The following is a 24,655-nucleotide window of genomic DNA, read 5'->3' as shown; positions in this document are numbered from 1 at the left end:
TAACGTCGACCTAATAATCAATTAACTTCAAAATTACCAGCAGATCTTAAATTTAATTGAAAACGAGTAGGTACATTCATTTCAGATGTTTTTAAAAACGGAAAAGAAGAAAAGAAAAGTATTTTAAACAGTCTTTAATAATTATATAAGTCAGAACAGCCTTTTATCAGTAAACTTCAAGACTTTTTGCAGTTTAGTCTTATTTATTCGTGAAAATAATAGGGTTATTTTATTTTAGGAAGGTATTTTTAGTAGATGCGTATTTTTTTCCTGATTCCGAATATGTATTTAACTCTTTTTCGAAAAAAAAATACGATGCGTCCTTCTTTCTTATGACGGCAGTATAGTGTCAAAAGCAAAGCGTCTGAATAATTATAAATTTAAAAATATATGTATTTAAAAAATAATAATATGTGTAGGAATAAGTAGTTGAGGGTTTGGTTGAAGTTCCTACCCCAGTTAGAGATTGACAGCGAAGACACGAGGTTGCTGCTTAATGCGTATTTATTACATGGCGAATACGATACAGCACTTGGTTGTGTAGCACGAGCGTGGCGGCGATGATGGGTTGAAGTAACCGCACTTGAACTACATGCTGGAACTGTGTGATGTCATCGAGCTGGTCTGACGTGAACTGAACTGACTGACTGACTGACTTTGGCTGCGTCCTGTGGTCTCTTTATATACCATATTCCTTTGTAGTTCATTTTTTCATGGTAGGGACGATGTGAATGTACTGCAGAGCGATGCCCTCCGATTTCATGTGAAATACTCAGAGTTGCATTTTACGAATGTATAGGATTCGATTGAAAATGATGACATTGCATCGTCGGTCATTAGTCTCTTTTAGGTGAACTAATTTAACACGCGTGTGTCATCGACTATGGACTATGGACCCTACATATGTATTAGTTGAGGTTGAAATTTATTTCGTTTAAGTACCCAAATTAAAATAAAAATGAATTGCAAATGCAACGTATCTCAACGAATAATCGTTACGTGAAGGTTATGTGATAAGACGCCAGTCTAGAGACAATTGTTTATTAGCTAATGTGGTGAGAGTTCTGACGAAGAGACCGGTGCATATCGAAACCGCTGGATATTAAAAAGTTGTTGTATACTGATATTTTCTAAAACAAGTTGTTTGTTTGAACTCAAAGTTAATGCTTTCGATATAAATAAATATTTAATTTTAAAATTGAAACAGGGCTCCAAGCCGGACATGAAATAATAACATTGTGAAAAGAAAAAAAATGAAGCTGTGAGGAACAATTTATAAAAGATTTTATCTTTGCTGTCACTGCAAACTGTGCCTGAATAATTTCAACACTCGGTAAAGACAGTTTGAGATCGTGAATCGTATTTAAATTCTCCATAGAAGAAAAAAACCTTTTCAATAAACTGATAATATCAGCTGGATCACCATAAACGCAACGCTTTCACTTTCAATTCCATTACTATGCCTCTGGTTTGAATTTAAAAAAGGAATTTAAAAAAAAAAACTTAGTCAGATTCGAAACAAGGTATTTTAAGGAATTAATTTATAAAGGTGTATAAGCCACCGAAATTGAATTAACATAGTATTATTCAATTATATATTTTTATTTATTTTATTTTATTAATTTGTCACACCCATAAGGCTTTTACATACACGGAAGTTATATAAAACATGAGTATATAAACAACATAAAATTTAAAAATACAATATAAAGCAATAAAAGATAGAACAGTGTTTGGAAGTAAAGTTGGTATAAAAAAAGAAGATGAGCATATAAACAACACAAATTTAAAAAAATACAATATCAAGAAATAAAAGATAGCAACATTGTTAAGAAGTATAGTTGGTATGAAAATAAAAATAAAAAGATGAGTGTATAAACAACATAAATTTAAAAAAATACGATATGAAGAAATAAAATATAGAACTGTGTTTAGAAGTTTAGTTGGTTTAAAAAAAATAAAAAATAATAATAATAAAAAAAATATAAAAAAGTAAGCTAAAGAAATGCAGTTAAAGGTTTAACGCAGCTAGGTACATAATGTTATAAAATACAATATAAACAGAATATTAAGTTCTATTTGGTATGGAACATTTACATATTTTAAGGTAATAATGGCCAGTCGGAATATTATTTTCTTCTGTTGCTTTTATAAAACAAAGGGCAGAGAGTTAGAATGATTTTTCGAAATAGCTCAATATGTTATAGGTAGGTATAATATATGTATAAAAAATATGTTTAAAACACAAAAAAGATAAAAATGAATTTATGATTTGAGTTAGTTCATTACCTTTTTTTTAAATAGAAAATTCTACAATAAGTTAGAAATACGGAATATATATATATGCGGAATAAATATTTAAAAAATAATTAAATAACTCAAGGCTTTAAATTTTTATGTTTTTTTTTCTTCTTCTTCTCTAAGTTCCCTGTCAGGTATCCCTAACGTTGGCAATCACTCTGGTCTCCCTGTCTGTGCTGCCCGGAAAATCTGATCTACAATCCCGAAGCCAGTCCAGTCTCGTATATTTTGCAGCCAGGACATTTGTCTTCTTCCAGCCCCTCTGTGACCATTAATCTTGCCTTTCAAAATTAAATGACGCAAGTGGTATTTTTCTCCCCGCATTATATGCCCCAGATATGAAATTTTACGAACTTTTATGGTGGTTAAGAGTTCTCTGTTCGTTCTAGCTCGACTTAAGACTTCTGAGTTCGTTAGCAGGTCTGTCCAAGATATGATGCAACCACATCTCAAAAGCCTCCAGCCTATTCATAGTGTTCACTTTCAGAGTCCAAGTCTTACAGCCATACAACAATACAGACTACACATAACATTTTACCAATCTTTGCCTTATTTTCAAGTTGAGATTAGCATTGCAGAAGAGGGATTTCATTTTATTAAAAGCAGCTCTTACTGTCTTAATTCTGCATTTAATCTCTATATCTGGGTCGAGGGTCTCTGTTAGATTTTTAGATTTTTTAAAACACTAAATATATAATTAATATAGTATATACAATTTATAAACATATAAGTGCGGGCATATTGCCTTAAGGCAATTTCTTCCTACCTACCCAATCCGTTCAGTATAAGAAAATTACAAGAACATATACATGTTGAATCTTACAATTTTACACAAAATTAAAAACAAAGATTTAGAAAATAAAAATATAAAAAAATTAACACTATACTATGAAGAGAGGAGAGGGGATAGGAAGGAAAGAAGAAGGCTAAAGGAACAACTTAAGTATTTAGATAGTGACATTCCAATCTTGATTTAAATTTTAGTGGGTAGATTATTCCACAATCGAGCAGCTACTACTGTAAAAGAGGAGGCAAGAAAATTAGAGCGATGAAAGAGTATTAAATGGGTTCTCTCGTTATGCTCTGTTTAAATTTTATTACATTTTTCGATTTGACCATTTTATTATTTGAAGAATGAAAATTGCAAGATTGTGTTTTAGCGATTTTATATGATTTTTTCGTTTATTCTATAAAACAAGAAGACAGCTGATTAAAAAAAAAAGTAAAATTTTTGAGTCAAAACACTTTTGTTAGTAAAAAAACCTTGATACTAAAAACGAAGAAATACAAAAATATCTTTTATATCCCATATTAACTAAAGGATAAATTATTTAACTCCGTTTTTTTATGGAGGTTAAAAAACTAACAATGTATAATTGCGTGCCATTTAAAATAGTTAGCATTTTTCAACGCAAAGTTTTTGTTATTATTAATTATGTCATTTTTACCAATAAAATTATGAAGATAAAACAGAGTGTAAACGGCATTTTTTAGACTAACTCAGAATCCAACGAATTTCTCACAATGTCGATAAATGTTTTAAATGCATATTCAATGTAAGGCCGTAGAAATGTTAAGAGGAATGACGGCGAAAATATTTTCCTATTAAGAAATTTCTCTCCCAAATATTTTCACTCGAGCGAATTCCTCAGTTAGACTACGATCTTTGCATGTTTATAATGCGTAGAACTTAACCTAACTATTTAGCACTGAGATTTACACAAGTTCGGATTTGTGTCGTTATGAAAACACAAACTCAGAAATAACAAACTACACGAACGGCGAGGTGGTAACCAACATTTTACGTAATAAGCTAAACAACATTAACAAACATTAATTTTACTACACAAATTATTAACAGAACTCAAATTTATTTGAATGAGGAAGTTCAGTGGTTTTCAAAATATTTTTCTTTGTTTATAGACTATTTAACTAAGACAAAAAGTTGTATGTATCGCATTATTATTATTATTATTATTATCATTATATTACATACACAAATTATAATTTATACAAAGTTTCTTTGACTGCCTAATTAGGGTTATTTATCCCGTTCTAAGACAGTAAAAAATATATAAAAAACAGTAATCAATATAGAAACAGTTATAAAGATACAGGACGAAGTGAAAAACAAAGTAAAAAATGGAGTAAAAATGTAGTAAAAACATAGTCAAAATGTAGTAAAAACATAGTGAAAATGAAGTAAAGAAACGAAGCAAAAACACAATAAAAACAAAGTAATAAATGTAGTGAAAACTTAGTATAAACCATTAAAAATATATAAATATGTCTATAAAAATATTTTGAAACTCAGTAAAATGCGAAATAAAAACAGAATACATAGTAAGAAACATATTTGAAGTCACAGTAAAAAAATGAATGTATGTTGAAAACGCATATTAAAAAAAAAACATAGCAAAATACAGAGTAGAAAGAGAAAAAAAAACGTATTAAAAAATAAAGCAAAAGATGTAATAAAAAAAATACATAGTTAAAACAAATTAAAAAGTCATGAGGATCTTAAAAATTAAATTAGTAAAAAAATAAAAATATATGTAAACAATTTAAATTAAAACATCGCATTATCAGCGCTATGATTTTTTAAAGTTTTGTATTTATGAAATTACAACTCGTGTGACGTCTCAAATTCTCTTCTGCTTTTTCTTGGTCGTTTCTGCCGACTGGTCCGGTCCGTTCAGTTACTGTTAACTGGAAATCATCCACAACTCTCTTATCGTTGGTTGATTCATATAAACAAGTGACGTCGTTCAAAGTAGTTAGTTTTTATTAAAATATTGTTTAATGTTTTTTCGTACATTTTCAAGAAGCTTTGCTGTATAATTTAAAGCTCTAATTTTCACCGCACGTAAGAAAACATTTTTTTTCTCTAATTTCCCGTAAGGCTTAAGTTTCTCATTGGCATAACTTACATAACAAATAACGTTTACGCTTCCACTTGCTATTTAATTATGTTCACGTTTTCACACACCTGAACACCTACTCCCACACAAATACACACAAACAGACGTCTACACATTAATATGCATGATTTTTATTTAGGAACTTCGCTGGTCTGTCTTCAAACCGTTTTTTTTTAATGTTATTAAATCATTGTTTACTGATTGTTTCTGTAAAATGAATGATTAAATAACACTCAATATTTATAATTTTTAGTGCCTTGATTTTAAGTATTTATTGAACAATATTTATTATTTATTTATTTCCAAATTCAGGTCCTCCCGGTCAATGGACGTCCCAACAGTATGCCCGTACGAGGTTATCAATACCAAGTACCGGTACTACGCGACGTTTGCTCAGAGACACATATTTAATTTTCCAAAACAAAGGCCTTGCTTAAGATAAACATCCATAATAGGATTTCATTCAAGTGTGTTATCGAAATATACTGTATGAGATTGCAGCAGATATAAATTTATTGTATCAATTTTTTATGTATCAACTGACCGATATTTTATCTTTTTTTTGGTAATTTGTTTCTATGTAAAGACAGGTGCTTGGTGTATGTCTTAGACACACAATAAGAAAGAAATAAATTTCAAGGATCATTTATTTATTATATATACGGCCTAAGCCAATTACAACAGTTACACGAAGAAACATAAATGCAAGAAATTGAACAAAAACAACATAACACTATGAAGCAAAGACAAACAAAGGCAAAACAATAATGGTATACAACATATTCATTAAAACGAAAGACATAAGACTTCGAGCTAAAACATGCCAATCCAACTTCATCCCACACTGTTAAGTCGTGAAGAGATCTACGAAAAACCGGAAGATCTATCCCAAAGAATTTCAAGTCGTGTGATGAATTGACCAATGTACACATTCTGGACATTGGGGCATAAAAACAAAAGTTGCTCTTAGAAGATTTTATAAATAACAGATTTTGACTTCTGGTGACATGGTTGGGAACATGAAAAGAAATTGATTGCAACAGAGATGGGACATCACTTATAGCATTAAGTATTTTGAAAATGTATATAAAGTCCATCTCAGTTCTATGTCTCTCCAATGAAGATAGATTAAGAGATTGTTCTATCTCAAAATAGGAATAATATCATGCGGCAAAATTAAAATGGCAGTAGGCAGGACACTTGGCGAGGTAAAATGATGGGAGGTGGACACCTAAAATAATCAAGTGGAGACCATGGGCAAACAAAAAAAGTGTTGGAAGACCACATGGTTCGATGACATTGTCTCGATAGCAGGTAAAACATGGATGATGAAGCGGGTTATAGAAAGGATTGGAGACGTTTGAAAGCTGCCAATATTCAGCAGTGGAGAGAATTAGGCAGAATAAGAAGAAGAATAGTTTTTTTTAGATTATATTTATAACCTATTACAATATCTAATATTTTTTTAATGTTTTAATTGTCAAATTCTTGAACTACAATTCGTAATATAAGTTTTGTAAAATCTATGTAATTTTTACTCCAGAATTTATTGCGCCCGTCGTTTATACTTGCGCACAGGAATTTAAGGCATTATCGTGGTATCAACGCTAAATCAGGGTCATTTTTATCTGTTAAAATTTGTCGCTCTTAGCTTTGAACGAAACGAGAAAACAAAAAAAAGGAAGGTAAGATGAAACGCTTCGTGAGAGGGAGAACATTTAAATTTCTCAGCCATAACTTCAAATGGAACCCAGTGATTCGCGTCTCGTAACCTTAAACTGGAAGAAATAATGGTAAAATAATGGTTTCAAGTCCAATAGTTCAAAACGTTTATTTAAATATCCGAATTTTCTAGTATGTTATTACGAGTACTTGTTCTGATTGAGTATTTTTTTCATGTTAATTACTATAACTTAACACGGGCACAGCCTTAAAAGCTTAAATAAGTTCACGTTTTGAGGTAAAATGTAAAAAGAAATAAATAAATAAAATAAATTAAATATACTAGGTGTATTAAAAAAATAAGTTCCGTTTGTATTTCTTGCCGCGGTACCTACCCTGACCTATTTAGAAGAGGTTGACGCCATTAAGAGTCAGCTGAGTGTTGTGTGCGCTTCGTGGTGCTTGTTTGAAATGCCGGTTAAAACTGAAAATTCCGCCGTTTCTGAGATGCGGTCTGTATTAAACCAGTCCACATTCATCAACAGATCTGTTAGGTGTACGTGGAACATGTAATAAGTGATTCAATGGTAAGGAGATGAGTGAGACATTTCAACGAAAGTCGTAATAATGATTTACTGGAGATTTGTTATTGCAAGCTAAATAAAATAGAAAGTGTGATTCGTGGAAATGGAACATTATAGTATATTGTACTTACAATCGAAACTTCTCGTTCCACTTGGGGGTCAGCGTGTGCGGTTTGACGGACGTGGCGCGAATGAACTTGGCCGGCAGCTGCCCGGCCGAGCTGTCGCGGTGCTCGCGCCCGGAGCCGCCGTCCGCCCGCCGCTTGAAGCTGAGCCGGAAGCTGTGGTGCTTGCGGAGCTTGTCGTGCGCGCCCGAGGGGCCGTCTTCGGGCCCGGGGTCGCTCAGGCGCGGGGACGGGGGCAGCGGCGAGGGGGGCGGCGGCGCCAGCGGCTGGATGCCCAGCATGCAGTAAGGGTCGCTGAAACCTGAAACAACCAAATTTCAAAAATGAGGTTTCAAACCATATCATATTCTTGATTCTTTTTTTTTCTTAGTATGGGGTATGATAAAAAAAATATTAAAAAAGTATAGCTGCATTACCAACCATTTAACTTCAAAGTAAGTTAAATTTTTTTATTTTTTTTAACATGTTTAATTCAGATTACCGACTTAGTTACTATGAATTTTCATTCAAATATTCACATTTCCATACATAAATATCGATTTTACTTTATACCGTCTTGACATGTTCTGATGAAGATAGCGTTTATAATTGCGGCCCTGGGTCGGCATTACATAAAAAAGTTAGCAGTTATCTACAAAGTAAAATTAAGTTTGCTGTATGAAAAATAAAAATATGCGTACATTTTTTTCCTAACATGTTTAATTATAGCTAACGGGCGAAGATACTTGGTTATTATTGTTATCAAAAACATTTTTCACTTTGTGGTATGACATTTTACACTGATATGTTTATAAATTTGTACAAACCACTTTAATTTAGAGTTATACTTCGACCGGTTTTCGAGGTTACTACCTCATCGTCAAGAATTAAACTTACTTATAATTACTCGCATTGCTATTTATATATTAAAATATTGTATGAAAGAGACATAATGAAAGAAAGAAAAATAAAGAAGATAAAATGAATCATAACCGGAATATGTTTTAAAGAGTTTATAGCGGGAATATTTTTGTAATATTTTAAAAAGAATTTAGAATGATTAGAAATCAGTAAAGCCAATAATCATAAACTTCAAATAATAAATAATTAACTAAATTCAACTTCGAGTCCTCTTTTAAAAATATTTCCGTTGTGATTCGGGATTTTGCGGAGATTGGCACTGTGCGGGGAAAATGCGGGGATTTTAACACTTGGGATGAATGGATACAGTGATTATCAGGCGATCATTTCCTAACCTCGGATTACCTAAGGTTAACCTTAGATAATTTTTTTCACACAGTTTGTCAAAGGTTAATATAATTTAAAATGTAGTACACTGTGCCTATCTGCCATAAATTAAAGTTCATTATAACCGCGTACCTAGAAAATAAGGCAGTTATAACATATTTATTTACTGTAAAAATTAACAATTAAAGAAATTTCTAAATAAATTATTTGTGATTATTGTGTATTGAATGTTTATTCCAGAATAAATCTTCTGTTTCACACAGACAACGACAAAACATTATTTAAAACAATCTACAATACCTAGAATATGCGAGCAATATAACAACATATTTACCAAGGCTGATATTTTTCATGACGGTGAATGTAATTTTTAATAAAAAGGCATATAAATATTGAGAGAAGCGGATATTTAGATTAATTCTATAACTGTATACATATTTTTCATTTCCCATCTTTTTAAACTTTTTATTCTTCTTCATTTCTTGTCTTAAGTGTGAACAATTTTTTGGTGTGTATCCGACACTAATAGACGAAAAAATTGTTAATATATTTTATGCATGCTGTTTGTTTAACTAACATAATTATAAAATAACAAAAGCAATATATTCAGTCCATTGTTTTATATTGATCTGTGGCCTAAAATTGCGTATGTCAAAATCTTCTTTTTCAATTTGACTTAAATTTTTAGCTGAGAGTTGCCATCGAGTCGAAAATACATATTACTTCAGAATTCTTGTCCTAATTCACACACATAATTGTATACTTCATCGGCCTGCATGCGAAATATCATCATCATCATTAAACTATTCCACACCTAATGAAGCATAGGGCATTGCACTGGTAAAGTATAAGCAGCACAACTCGATTGCTATTTATATTTCACTGAAACTATTGCTCTACTGTCTCGTTTCTTTGATCAGAGCAGTGAGAGTGGCATTTAAGTGTGGTATATGTAGATATACCAGGATTAAATTAATGTTAGATAAATGAAATATTCTTGATATTAAAAATATAATTCTGTTTAATATTCTGACTTTTATTTACAAGTGAAAAACGAACTGTTTCCTGGGTACATGTCATGAAGTGTTAAATGAAATATTGAACGAAAAGTGGAGATGCTCTCAGGCTTCCTAAGGTAAAACTGACTGAAACTCAGAACAACTATTATTCCTATTCCATTTCTTAGTGGTGGACGTCATAGGTTAATAGTCAATAGTTCTCGCTCTCCAAGCCCAGGTCTATAAAGAGCCTGGCTACTGTGTGGAAGGCGAGAGTTTACATTTGGCTAAATCTACCCCGCCAAGCCCAGATCCGTAAAGTATCGGACTATTAGGTAAGGGGCGAGCTCTTTAAGATTATCAGGTTTAATCAGTAGTCCCCCGAGGATGAGGCTCTTTTCATGATGTAAAGCATCATATTAAATACCAGTTGAAAATCGTGAGGAAAAAACCTAAATTCATCAAAAAAAACCAGTCAAAACATATTAAAAACAGCAAGTAAAACTTAAACACTACAACGACCTACCTAAATACTTGAAAACTTTTAATGGAGACAAATTTAAAATCAATCTGAAAAAGCACATGATGACTGAACTAACTAGACTAGACGAGACATAAAATGACTAGACAATATTAAATTTCTAATGTAACCCTAACGGGTTTTTTAAAATTGTAAATAAATAAAAAAAAGAAAAAAAAAGTGTGCACATAGATATATTTTATTCTTAATTTATTATTTAACTATGTACTTATTTTTTATAAATTAAAAAAAAAATGTAATGTAACCCGCAAACAAGCTTCGACTTTGCGGAAACAAAAATACAATTACGCACTTTAAAAAAAATAAAAAATATTCACATATAATGTGGATATTTGTTTCCTTATTTGCACTGCAGAACCTACATCTAGAAGTTTCGGAAAGGTTCATTGTAGCAAGGTGTTTGTTCAATCTGCAGGGCCCTTTTAGGGCTTTAGTGACAACCCTCACTTGATATCGGCTGAGCTTTATGAGGTCAAAAGCGAAACTTTGCGAGTACCCTTTTAGCAGTTCCTTCGCATGGTCAGAAGAACTTTTACTGTAAAGGCTTGAAAATGTTCAATGAGTTGCAAGAAAGTTCAGAGAATCCTAAAGCGTCTCCACTTTGCGAACAAAATGCTTTTTGTATATCAGTGATTGGGATAAATAATTAGTTTATTGCAAAGATTTAGGTTAGGTTCATATGTGTAACGTTTGTTTCTAAATTTAATTTAATCTACAAACTAAACAAAATAAATAAATATATTACGGGAAGGTATTGTGATCAGTCTTACGCCTCAGGTACCAGTCCAGAGACAGTGAAAACAACACTATAAACAAATACAGTAGAACTTTGCGTATCTGAATTTCGGTGATCTGGTTTGCCAAATATCCGGATCGTTATCAGGAAATATAAAATAAAGAAGATATTTTAATGGAAAATACAATAAATGTATTTTACGACTTTGCCGTACGTGTTAAAGCAAGTTTTTAATGTTATTCTTATTCGCTGAATTATTTTAAAACCAATAAAAAAGTTATCTTCCTGTAAATTTTGCATTTTCTTTCGAATCATTGCCTTAATTTAATATTTTATCAAATTATCCAGATTTATGCATATTCGGATAACGTTTGGCAATCATTAATAATATTGGATACCGGACAATGTGGAAGTATAAAGGTTTTTTTTAATAAATTTTTATTTGTTAATACACTATCAAACTAAACGAAATTTAAAAAAAATAGTTATTTGTGTGTTGTACTATCAACGCTGTATATATATTTTAAGTTTGGTGTTTTTAAAATTACTGCGCCTGTTACGTCTCAACTTCTGTACGGTGAGTTGTCCTGGCTGGTGGGTTGGCTTCCCGGTAACCGGAAATGTATCACTACACTCTACCATTGGTTGATTTTGGAGAACTAGTGACGTCGTTCAAACTTTTTTTTTTTATACGTTTTCGAGAAACTTCGCCATACGCTTTAATTAACCGCGCGTAAGAAAACATTTTTTAACATCCCCGATGGTTGCGAATTGTGTGGATGTGCATTGTTCGAATTATTATCACAACTTCAAGATCCATTGTACCTACAACATATGTTCACTTCCCACCTCAGTATCCTTTGATCATCCGCCACATTAAGACCTCGTGTACTGAATCGCGTGTATATTTTGTTGAACGTGTGCTGGATCATATACTTTGTTTCCACCTACCACCAGTGTTCAGCTCCAAATCGGAGGCTTGTCCTAGTGTTGATGCCGCTCGCAATTGATCAGTCGAATAACCAGGTTAGTGGCATCCATTCCTAATCCATCTCATTTGTTGGGGTTGTGACCGATTGACATTGCATACCGTATATCGATGATATTCACTTATTTCATTAAAATTAAAATACAGTCTATTAGTAGAAGCCCTATCGCTTCGCCCCCTGCAATTTCTTGCCCTGCATCCACGGGGAAATTGGTTTTCTCGTCACCCAATTTCCTGTTCACTTAACTTACTTATTGGACTTTTATTTTATTTCATGTTGAACCTCCCAGGAATCGAACCCGGGTCCTGAAGCATAACAGATGGTAGGTGAGAAGACACAGTATTTTTTTTTTCAGATACCGCAAGTAATGGGACGGTGGCTCGATTAAATGTCATCACTGTTTGCGTTTCTCGCAAAACACCCTCGAATGTGATTTCGTTTCCCCATAAGTTTCACGTCTAGTTAATTATTTAGTAATGGTTTTTTGCATACGTCTCTACTAGCACAAGTAACGAGGGGTGTTCTTCTGATGGTAAACAACCCAATTACTTGTTGTAACGTTGTTATTGAGAACACACGGGGCAAATTAGTGTGGCAAAGGGGACCGGATATTGAATACGATACAGGAAATTAAATTAATCTAATTTGCAACCTATTAACAGCGGACTCGCTAAATTGTCACTCGATCACAAGAGTAAATGGAAAAAATAATGCAAGTTCAAAATAAGGGTTTTTTTTTTGTTAAAGGCTACATAATATTTTTTAATTTAAGACAAAGATATGTACATATATGATTATAATTTGTAACTGTCTTCTTGATATTTGATACACAAGTTTAGTCTAATATCAATGTATATAATAAATCATATATATCTAATAAACACAAACAAACAAACCATCACGCCGTTTCCCCGTAGGGGTAGGCAGAGAGGATAGAACGCCATATCACTCTCTCTTGGCATACAGACCTCGCTTCCTCTACATTCATACATCTTCTCATGCACGCATGCCGATCATTCCTACTTTTGACATGTCCATGTTCAAGTATTTGATGGACTTGCACTAGCCATGTCTTTCTCGGCCTTCCTCGTTTTCTGCATCCAACAACATTCGCATCGTAGATCCTTTTAGCCGTTCTTTCGTTGTCCATTCGCTCTACTTGTCCAAACCAACGCAGCACCCCTTTCTTGATTCTGTCGATAATGCATATCTCAGTCTTACACAGTCCTCGGATCTCGACATTTGTGCACCTATCATACATCGTTTTGCCACACATTCACCCGAGGGATCGCATTTCGACAGCATTAATCTACTTATACATCAAATATAATTATGTGTGTATATGTTTTTCCATTTTGAAAATGTTTTTTTTACATCTTAGCAAGTTGTTAATTCTTTATTTTAATTCTTACCTTTTGATTACTTATACTATTTTTTTTCTTCATTTTTAATATTTTCATTTGTAAAAACTATCTATAGACTTTTAAATAACTTTTTCACTTTGATTTTTGTAAAACTGTTTCAATGTTTTTTTTCTTTCTCTTTTTGTACTTAAAAAAAAATAAAAAAGAAATAGTTCATTGATAACCTTAGATATAATTATTATATAATATGAAATCTTCACTGGTCTATTAGAGTTAAGTCTAACTGTGTAAACTATAAAACTATGTAAATGCACTGCATGTTTCCCGAATAAAAGAAAAAAAATCAACTGTTTTTATGTAAAACATTTCCTTTCAACATAGGATTTTCCTTCAGAGCTGAAATATGTTTGTTATCGTCATCATCCCTACAATCCCTATATATATACGAGTAATTATAAAAATATGCATAAAACGCAACTCCTTTCAAAATCAAACTTTTTTTCAAAGTTAGCTTCTTGATGAACTAGCGGAACTCAAAGATAAATTTACAGGTAAGATTCACCGCATCAAAGATTTAATATTGCTGTTAATGAAAAAGCAAGGTAATTAAATTTCTGTAACTCACTTTTTTTCCGACAGGCAAACTTTATGTTGCCAGATAAAGCAAAAATAAATTATCATTAAATTTAAAACATTAACTTTGTGGTAAAACATTTTACTAAATGTAATTAAATATTTGAATTTAACCACTAACCGACTTTTATATGTCTACCGGTTTCGAGACGTACCCGTCTCTTCGTCAAGACACAATGAAAAAACATGGCGGCCTCCGTGATGTAGTGGTCAAGACGCTTGACTCACGCCCGGAAAGGTTACGGGTTCGATTCCCGGTGGGAACACAAAAAAAAAAAAAAGTGATTTTTCTCAAGCCTGGGTGCTCTGTGATGTAATTCACCATTGTAATTAGGCCTCCTGGCCTTTTGTAGTTCAAAAAAAAAAAAACATGCAAAACACACTCTACACCTTCACCAAAGTTGTTGCACAAAAATGTAAAACCAACACGACATGCATTTTAATAAGCCCATGCACTGATTAGGAAAGTTGTATAGTGGGTTTTGCATGATGGTTTAATGGGTGTCCTGACGAAGAGATGGGTACATCTCGAAACCGGTAGACAAAGTGTTATACTGTGGTTTGAGAGCAACTGTTTACTAAGAGAGACAAATCTAGAATGACTTGCCAAGCTGTGTGGGTATGCAGACGACTGTAGATATATTGTTGTTATCAACAATATACCTACATTATATTGTTGTTATCAACAATATACCTACATTCCTTACACAAAGAAAAGTCGGTAAGTGAATTGAATCGATATTGAATAACATTGACCAAAAACAAATTTATTGGTTTTATTAAAAACGTGTAAATTATAAATAACGCTGATTTGAATTTTGTGGATAATTATTTTGTTCAGTTGTGAATTTGATATTGAGGCAAAAAACGTCGAAGGTGTTATGCAAATGGCTGCCAGTAACAAGTATTTTGAAATTATTTTCACTAAATAAACATCGAACGGAAATCGGTTTTTACATTGTTTGTATTTTTAAAAAATAATGTCGAATCATTATAGCAACAAGCGTACAGTGAAATCTCGCTATTGATCTGTTCCTGGGGGTATAACGAATTTACGAATATAAAAACAATTTTTCCCATAATATTCCTACTTATCAACTACTGTAGCAGAATATCATCAAAGCACATTCAAAATTCTGTATTTGATTCAACATGTGTGCAATAAATACAAATCGGAGCACAATGTCGTTTTCTTGTCATCTTCAATTGGCCTTGGAGCTCTCCGAAGCAACAAGCAAACATCCTAAAGTAAAATTTAAGAAATTAATTAAACTGATTATACTTAACTAACCAGACAAGACATAACATGACTAGGCCTAATAACATTTCTTATATAATCTTAAAATTTATTCATAAATTTGTACCTGATGTTATTGTAGACGAAGAATTAAAACTTTTAAAATGTAGTAAACATGAACGTAATACGAGAACATCAAAACGATTTCACTAAAAACATTATAAAACGAGACAAAGACAGTCGAGACTAATAAACCAGGTACTGAAATTGTACAATAAACTACCGGACAAAACTAAACAATAGACTCAGACAACCTTTACAATAGATGTAATAATATTATAATTAACAACAGAATATGAATTAAAGAACGAATAGTTATTTTGTTGAATTCATTTTTTTAAGTACAATTTTATAAAAAATAAAATTGAAAGAAAATGGACAAAGTTCAACATTTTTATGAGTCAGGCTTTGTTATGTCGGTTAGGACAAATCCCCTGACTGAAAAATTAAAAGTGGTTACAACTGAAAAGTGTGCTTCACTTTCTTGCCTATTTTACGAGACATCAGGTTCTCGACAAAAAACCTGCCTTGGGACCTTGGGAGAAAGCACAGGAATTGTCAGCTAACAGTAAGGGCTGTGAACTCCATGCTTAAACTAAGGAGTGGATATGGAATGATGATAAAATGAACTTCTATTCATAAATGTCAACAGAAAAACTCCATATTTTAAAAATATTATAAATTTTTTACTTTGTGGCCTGGCGGCTTTTAACAAAACTCTATTTCATCAATGTTCATCCCTTGGTTAGCCCTAATCCGTGAGGGTCGTATTGATCAAGTTCTGTGAAGCGAATTGGTGGTGCAATATTCATGTGTAAATTTAGATAGAAACAGAAACAAGTAAATCCCAGAACCCATAATTTTACACCACATTTCTCTTGCGGTACAAATTGTAAATGATACATTATATAATTTCAAATAATTTATTACGATTTCACATAAATAACAATTTTGTATAAATAACAATTCGTATTTTGTAATTCAACAAAACAAACATATAAACGTATTTATTTACTGTTCAATATTATCACTGTAGTAAGCAGAGAGGATAAAATACCACAGCGCTTTCAACAAAGGATTTTCTACATTCATACATCTTCTTTATACATTCGAAATTAAAAGACAATGATTCTTATATCAACTTTTAATAAATTATGAAAGAATTAAAATAAAATAAATATCAAACAACTGTGTTTTTAATAACTTTTTTTTTTTTTTCTACCGACTGGTTTCAAAGCTAGACAAGCTTTTTTATCAAAGTCATATCCATCTCACTTCACACTACCCGTAATTAAATGGATATAATTCATAAGTTAATAACCTTGAAAAAGAGGCTTGTATAGCTTTGAAACCGGAAAAAAAATAAGTGGTTAAAAACAAAGTTGTTTTTTTATTATTTTACCATAATGAATAACCACAAAGTATGTATTTCAAATATACATTTTATCGGAAAGTATTTTTTAAATGAAAGTAGTTGAACTTTATTTATCTGAACTCCAGTCAACCGGATTGCAAAATATCCGGAACGTTTTCAGGAAATAAAAAATAAAAGTAAAACGAATTTCTTCGTCAGAGCAATTAACTTTGCTATTTATGTTTGAGTAAGTTTTTAACGCTATTTAAAATCGCTGTATTATTTCAAAAGCAATAAAAATTTTTTAGAGAATTTTCTTTCAAAACATTGCAATGGTGGTTATTTCAATTATTCTGATTATACTCAGATAATCCGGATAGTTGGAGTTTTACTGTATGAGTTTTACTATTTCATTCTATTATCCGCAATCAGTGGTGCATTGGAATTTAAATTGAGTTATATTCAACAATATTTTGAGTTTGTCCAAATTTGTGTAGACAAGGTCTGGTTTCTCCCCGGGGAGCTGTTAATATTATACAACAGAGATAAAGAACATTTTAGAGAAAGTAATATAGAAGTCTAGGCATCTACAGGCCTTATGACCTGTCAATGCTGGTTAACATTCACCATTCTATCCATATTTGAACATCTGTATTCCTTCAATTCTTTCATCTGTTGATGTTTGTGAAGTCAAAGAGCTGAAACCTTTATTATTATATAACAGCTTCATTTTATTTTTTCAAATCCACCTGGTCTGCTCTATGAAGAAGTACAGAAATTGAAAAAATAAGATTTTCAGGCGTTGCCTAGTATGTAGATGAAATAATTCAATTAGATGAATCTCACCCGCATAAATAAAGTTTTCAGCTCTTTCACTTCACAAACAACAATAGATGAAAGAATTAATGGAATACAGATGTTGAAATATGGACAGCATAGTAAATTTTACACGATGTTTAAAATGGCCACTTAAACCAGTCAATGATAGGTCATAAGCCCTGAAGATGCCTAGACTTTTATATTACCTTCTCTAAAATGTTATGTATCTCTGTTGTAATATTTTGAGTTATATTCAACGAGGAACTTCAGCCCTACGGGAAATTGGATATACAAATGTTTCCTTGCGCGCGGTAAAAAATAGAGCATGAAATTGTAATGCAAAATTTTTTGAACATGTACGAAAAAAATAATAAAAACGCACTACTTTGAATGACGTCACTGGTTCATATGAACCATCCAATGATATGAGAGCTTTGAAGGATATCCGGTTTCGTCATCGTAAACAAACCAATCGGAAGAACTGTTAGAGAACATCCTCTGACGTCACACGCGGAGTTATTTCAGAAATACAAAACTTTAAAGATAGCGCCGATAATACGGTATATAAAAATAAAAAAATTACTTTTTTGCTTAGTTTAATATTCTATTGACAAAAAAAAGACGCAACTTCCTTATTAAAATCGAGGTAGAGGAGAGAGGAATTAAATTAAAATTTTTGATAAAAACTAAAATTTAGTTTTTTTTTGTAAATTGTTTTTAGTTCGCACAAAACCAATAGGAAGACCTTTGTTCTTTAAAACAGTTGTCGAATATATGGAGGGAGTGCTTACACCGCAATATTTGGATTATTTTCATCAATGCCAAGAATGCTTAGTCTTTACAATGAAGTGTCCAAAGACAGCTCGGTTGATGTATTTCTAAAGCAAAGAGAGTCATTCAAAAGAGAAATTAATTATTGAAATCAACAGATGGAAGAGTTGAGGAAATGTGGATGTTCAAACATGGGCAGAATGGTGAATGTTACAGTGTGTAAAGTGGCCACTTAAACCAGCCAATGACAGGTCATAAGCCCTGTATATGCCTACACTTCCATATTCCCTTCTCATAAACGTTTTCCCTCTCTGTTGAAATAAATTTAAATATCAACAACTCCCTAGGGAGAAAATCCAGCCAGTCTGCAAGCATTTGGACATACTCAAACATTGTTGAGAAATTATAAACTCACCTTTTGCATGATAAAACATACCGACAGGGTAATAACGTCTTGACTCTTGTCACTCTGATATAATTATTAACTCTTTGTATGTATACATATTTTTTTTATATAATGCTGTATATAATATTTAATCCATTTTTTTATTTATTCATATTTTATTTATTTAGGAAAAACAACAGTTGTTATATATATAAGAATACAAAATATTAAAAATAGTGCATACGCCCAGTTAAAGTTATTCACAATTATAATGAGAGAACATGTTACACAGTAAAGAGAAAAAAAAATGTAAGACAAGAGAAGAAAAGAGCACGTAAGAAGGTTAGGTTAGGTTAGGATGAAGAAATAGAGTGGAGGAGTGGAGGAGAGAGATCATCATAATATAGTTGACCGTTAAAAAAAATAAAAAATTATAATAACATGAACATAATTAAAGGATATAAACATATTTACTCACTGACAAATGTTTCATTTTACAATTTTTTTAAAAGTCACAAAATTTTGTATTAAAATATCTTCATGGGGAAAATGCAAGTTAAATTAGGAGCAGCTACGATAAATAATTGCGTTTTGAACATAACCTTTTTTGGGCAATGGATTATTAAACAAATTAGCTTGTCGTGTTGACCTTACGGGACAGTTTATTAAAATACGCTCTGATATATAGACTATCGATAAAAAACTTATGTTTTGATCATAATTTTTACATCTGAATTTAATTAACTATTTTAATTCTTGTTTATATACCAATCCATACATTTAACATATTACAACCGAAATAAAGAACATTTAGAGATGGTAGTTATAAGTTTAGGCATCTACAGGGCTTATGAATTATAATTGGCTGGTTTAAGTGGCCACTTTACCCACTGTGTAACATTCACAATTCTGCCCATATTTGAACATCCATATTCCGTCAATCTTTCATCGGTTGATGTTTGTGAAGTTAGTTCAGGCGTTGGTGGTTCAGGAAGTTAGTTCAGGCGGCCTCCGTGGTGTAGTGGTCAAGACGCTTGACTCACGCACGGAAGGTTCCGGGTTCGATTCCCGGTGAGAACACAAAAATTTAAATGTGATTTTTCTCAAGCCTGGGTGCTCTGTGATGTAATTCACCACTGTAATTAGGCCACCTGGCCTGTTGTGGTGCAAAAAAAAAAAAATGTGAAAAAAAATGTGAAAATGTTGCCTAGTATGTAGGTGAAATTATTAAATTAGATGAATCTCACCCGCATAAATAAAAGTTTCAGCTCTTTCACTTCACAAATATCAACAGAGAGTTTAAGGAATATGGATGTTCAAATATTGGCAGAATGGTGAATGTTACAAAGTGTGTAAAGTGGCCACTTAAACCAGCCAATGACAGGTCATAAGCTCTGTAGATGCCTTGACTTATATATTACCTTACCTAAAATGTTTTTTTACCTCTGTTGTAATATGTTAATAATAACAGCTCCCCAGGGAGAAACCAGTTCTTGTCTACAAAAATTTGGAGAAGTTCAAAATTTTGTTGACAATCCATTTAGGGGTTTATCTAATAACATGTCGATTGGTTTAAATAAAAAAATAATTTTATGGTAACTTAAGCCGACTATTAAAATCATACTTAACAAATCGGAAGCAGTATACCTTTGTAAATGAAAAAAAAAGTAAAATACAAACAGTAAATTTTGGAGTCCCACAAGGATCTATTTTGAGTCCACTATTATATATTTTATACAAAAATGACTAATCACTGTATAATTTTAAAGGAAAAATTATTATGTATGCCGACGACATTGGACTATTCTATAAAAATCAAACAGACGTATTAACAAACAATGACATAAACGAAGACCTAAATATGTATGTTGACTAAATGGACAATCACAAACTAACTTACACTTATCAAAAAAAGCAATATTATCCATTTTTAATCTAGAAAAAAATGCCATAAAGTAGATGCTTACATAAATAATGAACGACTAACTAAAATTCATGTTAAATACTTGGAACTAACAAAAGACAGACAATTTACATAGACAATTCATATCAACAATGGAATTAGCAAAGTGGTGACATTATCGAGTCTTTTTTTCAAATCAAAAACTTTGTTTCAAAAAAGAAAAAAAAAATGTATGAAGGATATGTAAAAACCAAAATATGTTATATGCAACTACTATGGGGAACAGAAAATCAGAATGATATAAACAGATTACAAAGACAGCCAAATAAAATATTACATGCAGTATATGACCTACCCTATGTAACAGCTACTTAAGAACTTTTTAAACAAACGAAACAATTAAATGTAACTGAATTCTTTAAACTAGAATCCTTAAAATTTATTCATAAATTAACCACTGATGTAATTGTAAACGAAGAATTAAAACTTGAAAAAAACTGTAGTAAACATGAACACAATACGAGAATATCAGAAAAATATCATATGCAACCTTCGAATACGAGAAAAAGACAATCGAGACTAATAAACCATTGACTGAAATTATACAATTAACCACCAGACAAAAGTAAAAAAAAATACTATCTTACTATGTTACAAATGATAGATAACACTGCATTTAGCGCATTAATGCGGTGCTTTATACACAATCAGGTGCCCGTAAAGATGTGATGATGATAATAATGATTTTTGATGATGACGTAAAAATTAGAGATTCAATAAACTATAATATAGAGGAGGTAAAAGAGGTTCTACGTTAGTTTAGTAAAAATGATAAAGATACGTTACTGCCGGCGTACCAATTCATTGCTATATGTACAAAAGGAAAATATCATATACTACGGATACCGATTAAAACACGTGAAATGGATTTAAAAATTAATTGTATTTTCAAAATCTATGTAAATATAATGGAGAAATGTTTTTGGTTACGCCACATTGAATGTATGTGCACACCTTGATATATATATAGCACATTTGCTAGGATGAGGCGTTCGAATTGGTTTACTATCTACGGAACCTTGGTTAAGATGTTGCTTTTTTCCTACCGTAAGTACCTATATAGTTCAGGCTTCAGAACAACAACTGAACCGACCGTGTGTACATACGATATCTCATATTCTCATCGCGATTGCAAAAAGATATTAAACCTACTGTGTAATTCGTCAAGTGCCTCTCCTTCCTGAACATCAAGATTGGATCTGATTCTGACTGCCGCGAAAGAAGTACCAGTAATAAAGGTGCTAGAACCCAGAATAAGGTGGGAATTGCAATCATTGTATTTAGGGTTCTGTAGCAAAGTGAACAAAGGATAACACATCCCGCGAATCAGCAATTTTTGCGCGTGCATCTGCTAACCGGACTAGTGACGCGATCAGTTTTCATACATAATTTTTAAAACGTAATCGTTAAAAAATATGTCTTTACAAAAATGCGATACGTTTGGCCATGACAATTATTGTGACGTCAAGATTCATGGCAAAGTTCTATTTAAGTTTAAACGGTTACAAACACAGTTCAAAGTTTAACCAAATCATGACGTATTAGGGGCGTAGCCAAATGCGATAAACCGTTTTCGCGGGAATTGAAAAATATTTTTCATGCTACAATTTTTTTTAAATCGACAATATTTCATGTACCCTTATTAATGTAAAGTTGTAAAAAAAGTGATATTTCCTAATTGGGCGTGAATAGGAAATGATGATGGTAACTAAGAAAAGTTCGAATAAAAATAAATTAATTAAAAACAATTCAACTCAAACGATTTGAAATATTGGTAGAACGATAAATAATAATCCCCCATATAATTTAAATTATATTACAAAATTTATTGTTTGTTCAGACGCTGAGATATGTTTACCTAGTAAAGTTATGTTTTCCCTGAATAGACCCTTAAATTGAAGCTTTTATGAGCACAAAGCTATCAGAATGTAACATAAGTTTAATACCTCTAAGAGCATAAAGTCTCATAAAGCTTAATAATTCATTATTAATGTTTATATTAATATTCTGGAAGATATAAAGTTGAGACACTTTCGTAATTCGAGATATTTAGACATAATTAAATAGTATTTTGTACACATGTAAACAGTTAATTATCGTAGTTTATAAATTCTGAAAATAGAGTAATGTAATATTCAGCAGACATGAAATATTAAATAACATCTTTTTAAATATGAATTATTAAAATTTAAATTTTTAAATAAGCAAAAATTACAACCGTAACGGTTTTAATATTTTTTTCGTACCACGTCGGAAAAATTTTCTACAAAGGTTTAAAATACGCATATTTTGAATTACCTGAAAAGGTTTCGCGCCCTATGGGACAACGGTACGTATGACATTTTCGCGATATACATGTACGTAATGATTATTAGAAGCACAGCCAGCGGATATGACGTGTGACGTCAAAATGACGTGACGCAAACTCCTAGCCGTTTTGTATGTTCTATTGAATTTGAATTTTGATTAGAATTGTAAAAATCTGCTTTAAATATATATGATATTTTTATCGCTATTCCTGACTTGTGAAAATACCTTTTTTAAGTAAGAAAAGGCCAAAATAAATTGTTGAAATTAACCAACAAGAATTTATTTCATAAAACTAAAAATAGTTTATTGATTTAATTTAGAAATGATCATGATATACACAGAATTAAAAAAAATACTGTAAACATTCGACGAGTTCATTTTTTCATGATTTGAAATGTGTGAAATTATTTTAAATGATTTCAAGTAAAAAAAAATGTTTTCATTTTATATTCCTCTATTTTTACTGTGGTGGTGTATACTTTACGAGATCTTTAAATTCTTTAGGATTTCGAAGTAACAAGCAAATAATCAAAATTAAGTCTATTTCTATCCTTTCCCTGCAATCAATTTATATTCCATAAATATTGCATTTTTATTTGAAGCAATGATTAATTTATAGTAAAATAAATACAAAACCTCTAATAATAATTTGAATAAAGACACTGCATTAAAAGTTCTTCATGCTTAAAAAAAGCTTAATTAAGACAACCCGGAAATCGTAAAAATTAAAAAAGCGTTATTAGAAAAAAATAATACATAAAAAAACAAATAAACAATATTTCCTTAAGTCTATTCCTGTTTAGTTAAGATTGTATACATCTCCCTTCACTCTTCCCGTCATTTAAAGAACAACATGACAAAAACATTTGACTTATTAGCTCCATATGCATCAATGTAATATTTAGTCATCACTATAAAAATTTAAAATTAAGTATACCTTGATAAAGAAGCTTGTGTAGCTTTGAAACCGGTCGATAAAAAAAGCTTAAAAACAAAGTTATTTTATATTTATTAGAACTTATATTCCATTCAAACATACAAACAACCTCTTTTACACACCCACACCCAAACATACACTATAAATGTTTATGAAATTAATGTTAACCATGGGATTTGTCATAAATTGGCCAAATGATTTTTTACATGGATCATTAACATGAAAGATCTTCAAATGAAAAAAAAGAACTGAAGAAATATCTTTTAAATACTTTGTAGTGCCTGTTAATAAATAAATTTATATAATATGAATAAAATAAAACTGTCATAAAAAAAAAGTGTCAAATTATTGAATAAACGCTGCTGTGCAGTACTAAAACTGAAAATTGATTTAAAATATTAATGCTTGATTAAATAACAATATGTTTTTTTAACCAACTTTATTTTTTTTAAATCTTTGAGTTAGGACATTATCAATCCAATTAAAACATTTAATGCAAATAAATTTGGTCAATACTTTCACACAAATACACATACCCTCATCTTAAACTTACTCTTATACAAAATACACACAAACGATTAAAAATGTACCATAATTTAAAATGTGTGATTTTTATTTAGAAACATCGCTGGTCGGTCTTTAAACCTTATTTTTATCGTGTAATTAAATCATTGTTGACTCTATGTTTCTTTAAAATAAATAAATGTGTTCGTACATTTTACACCTCCCTTTATATCT

General features: G+C 31.3%; 1 protein-coding gene across 1 annotated transcript in view; it reads right to left on the bottom strand.

Moving 5' to 3' along the window:
* The window catches only part of unc-13-4A (BAI1 associated protein 3), a 197,699-nt gene that overhangs the window by 67,696 nt on the left and 105,348 nt on the right, over positions 1-24,655 (bottom strand). The window contains exon 5 of the mRNA XM_088225028.1: positions 7,600-7,894. Within this exon, the coding sequence (XP_088081154.1) occupies positions 7,600-7,894 (295 nt within the window). The remainder of the gene's footprint in view (positions 1-7,599; positions 7,895-24,655) is intronic.

This window comes from Micrasema longulum, unplaced genomic scaffold (genome assembly GCF_059751315.1).
Source record: "Micrasema longulum isolate JH-2025_06_02 unplaced genomic scaffold, ASM5975131v1 h1tg000323l, whole genome shotgun sequence".
Lineage (NCBI taxonomy): Eukaryota > Metazoa > Arthropoda > Insecta > Trichoptera > Brachycentridae > Micrasema > Micrasema longulum.
Note: the sequence above shows the minus strand (reverse complement) of the source record. Positions and strands in the feature narration are given on the sequence as shown.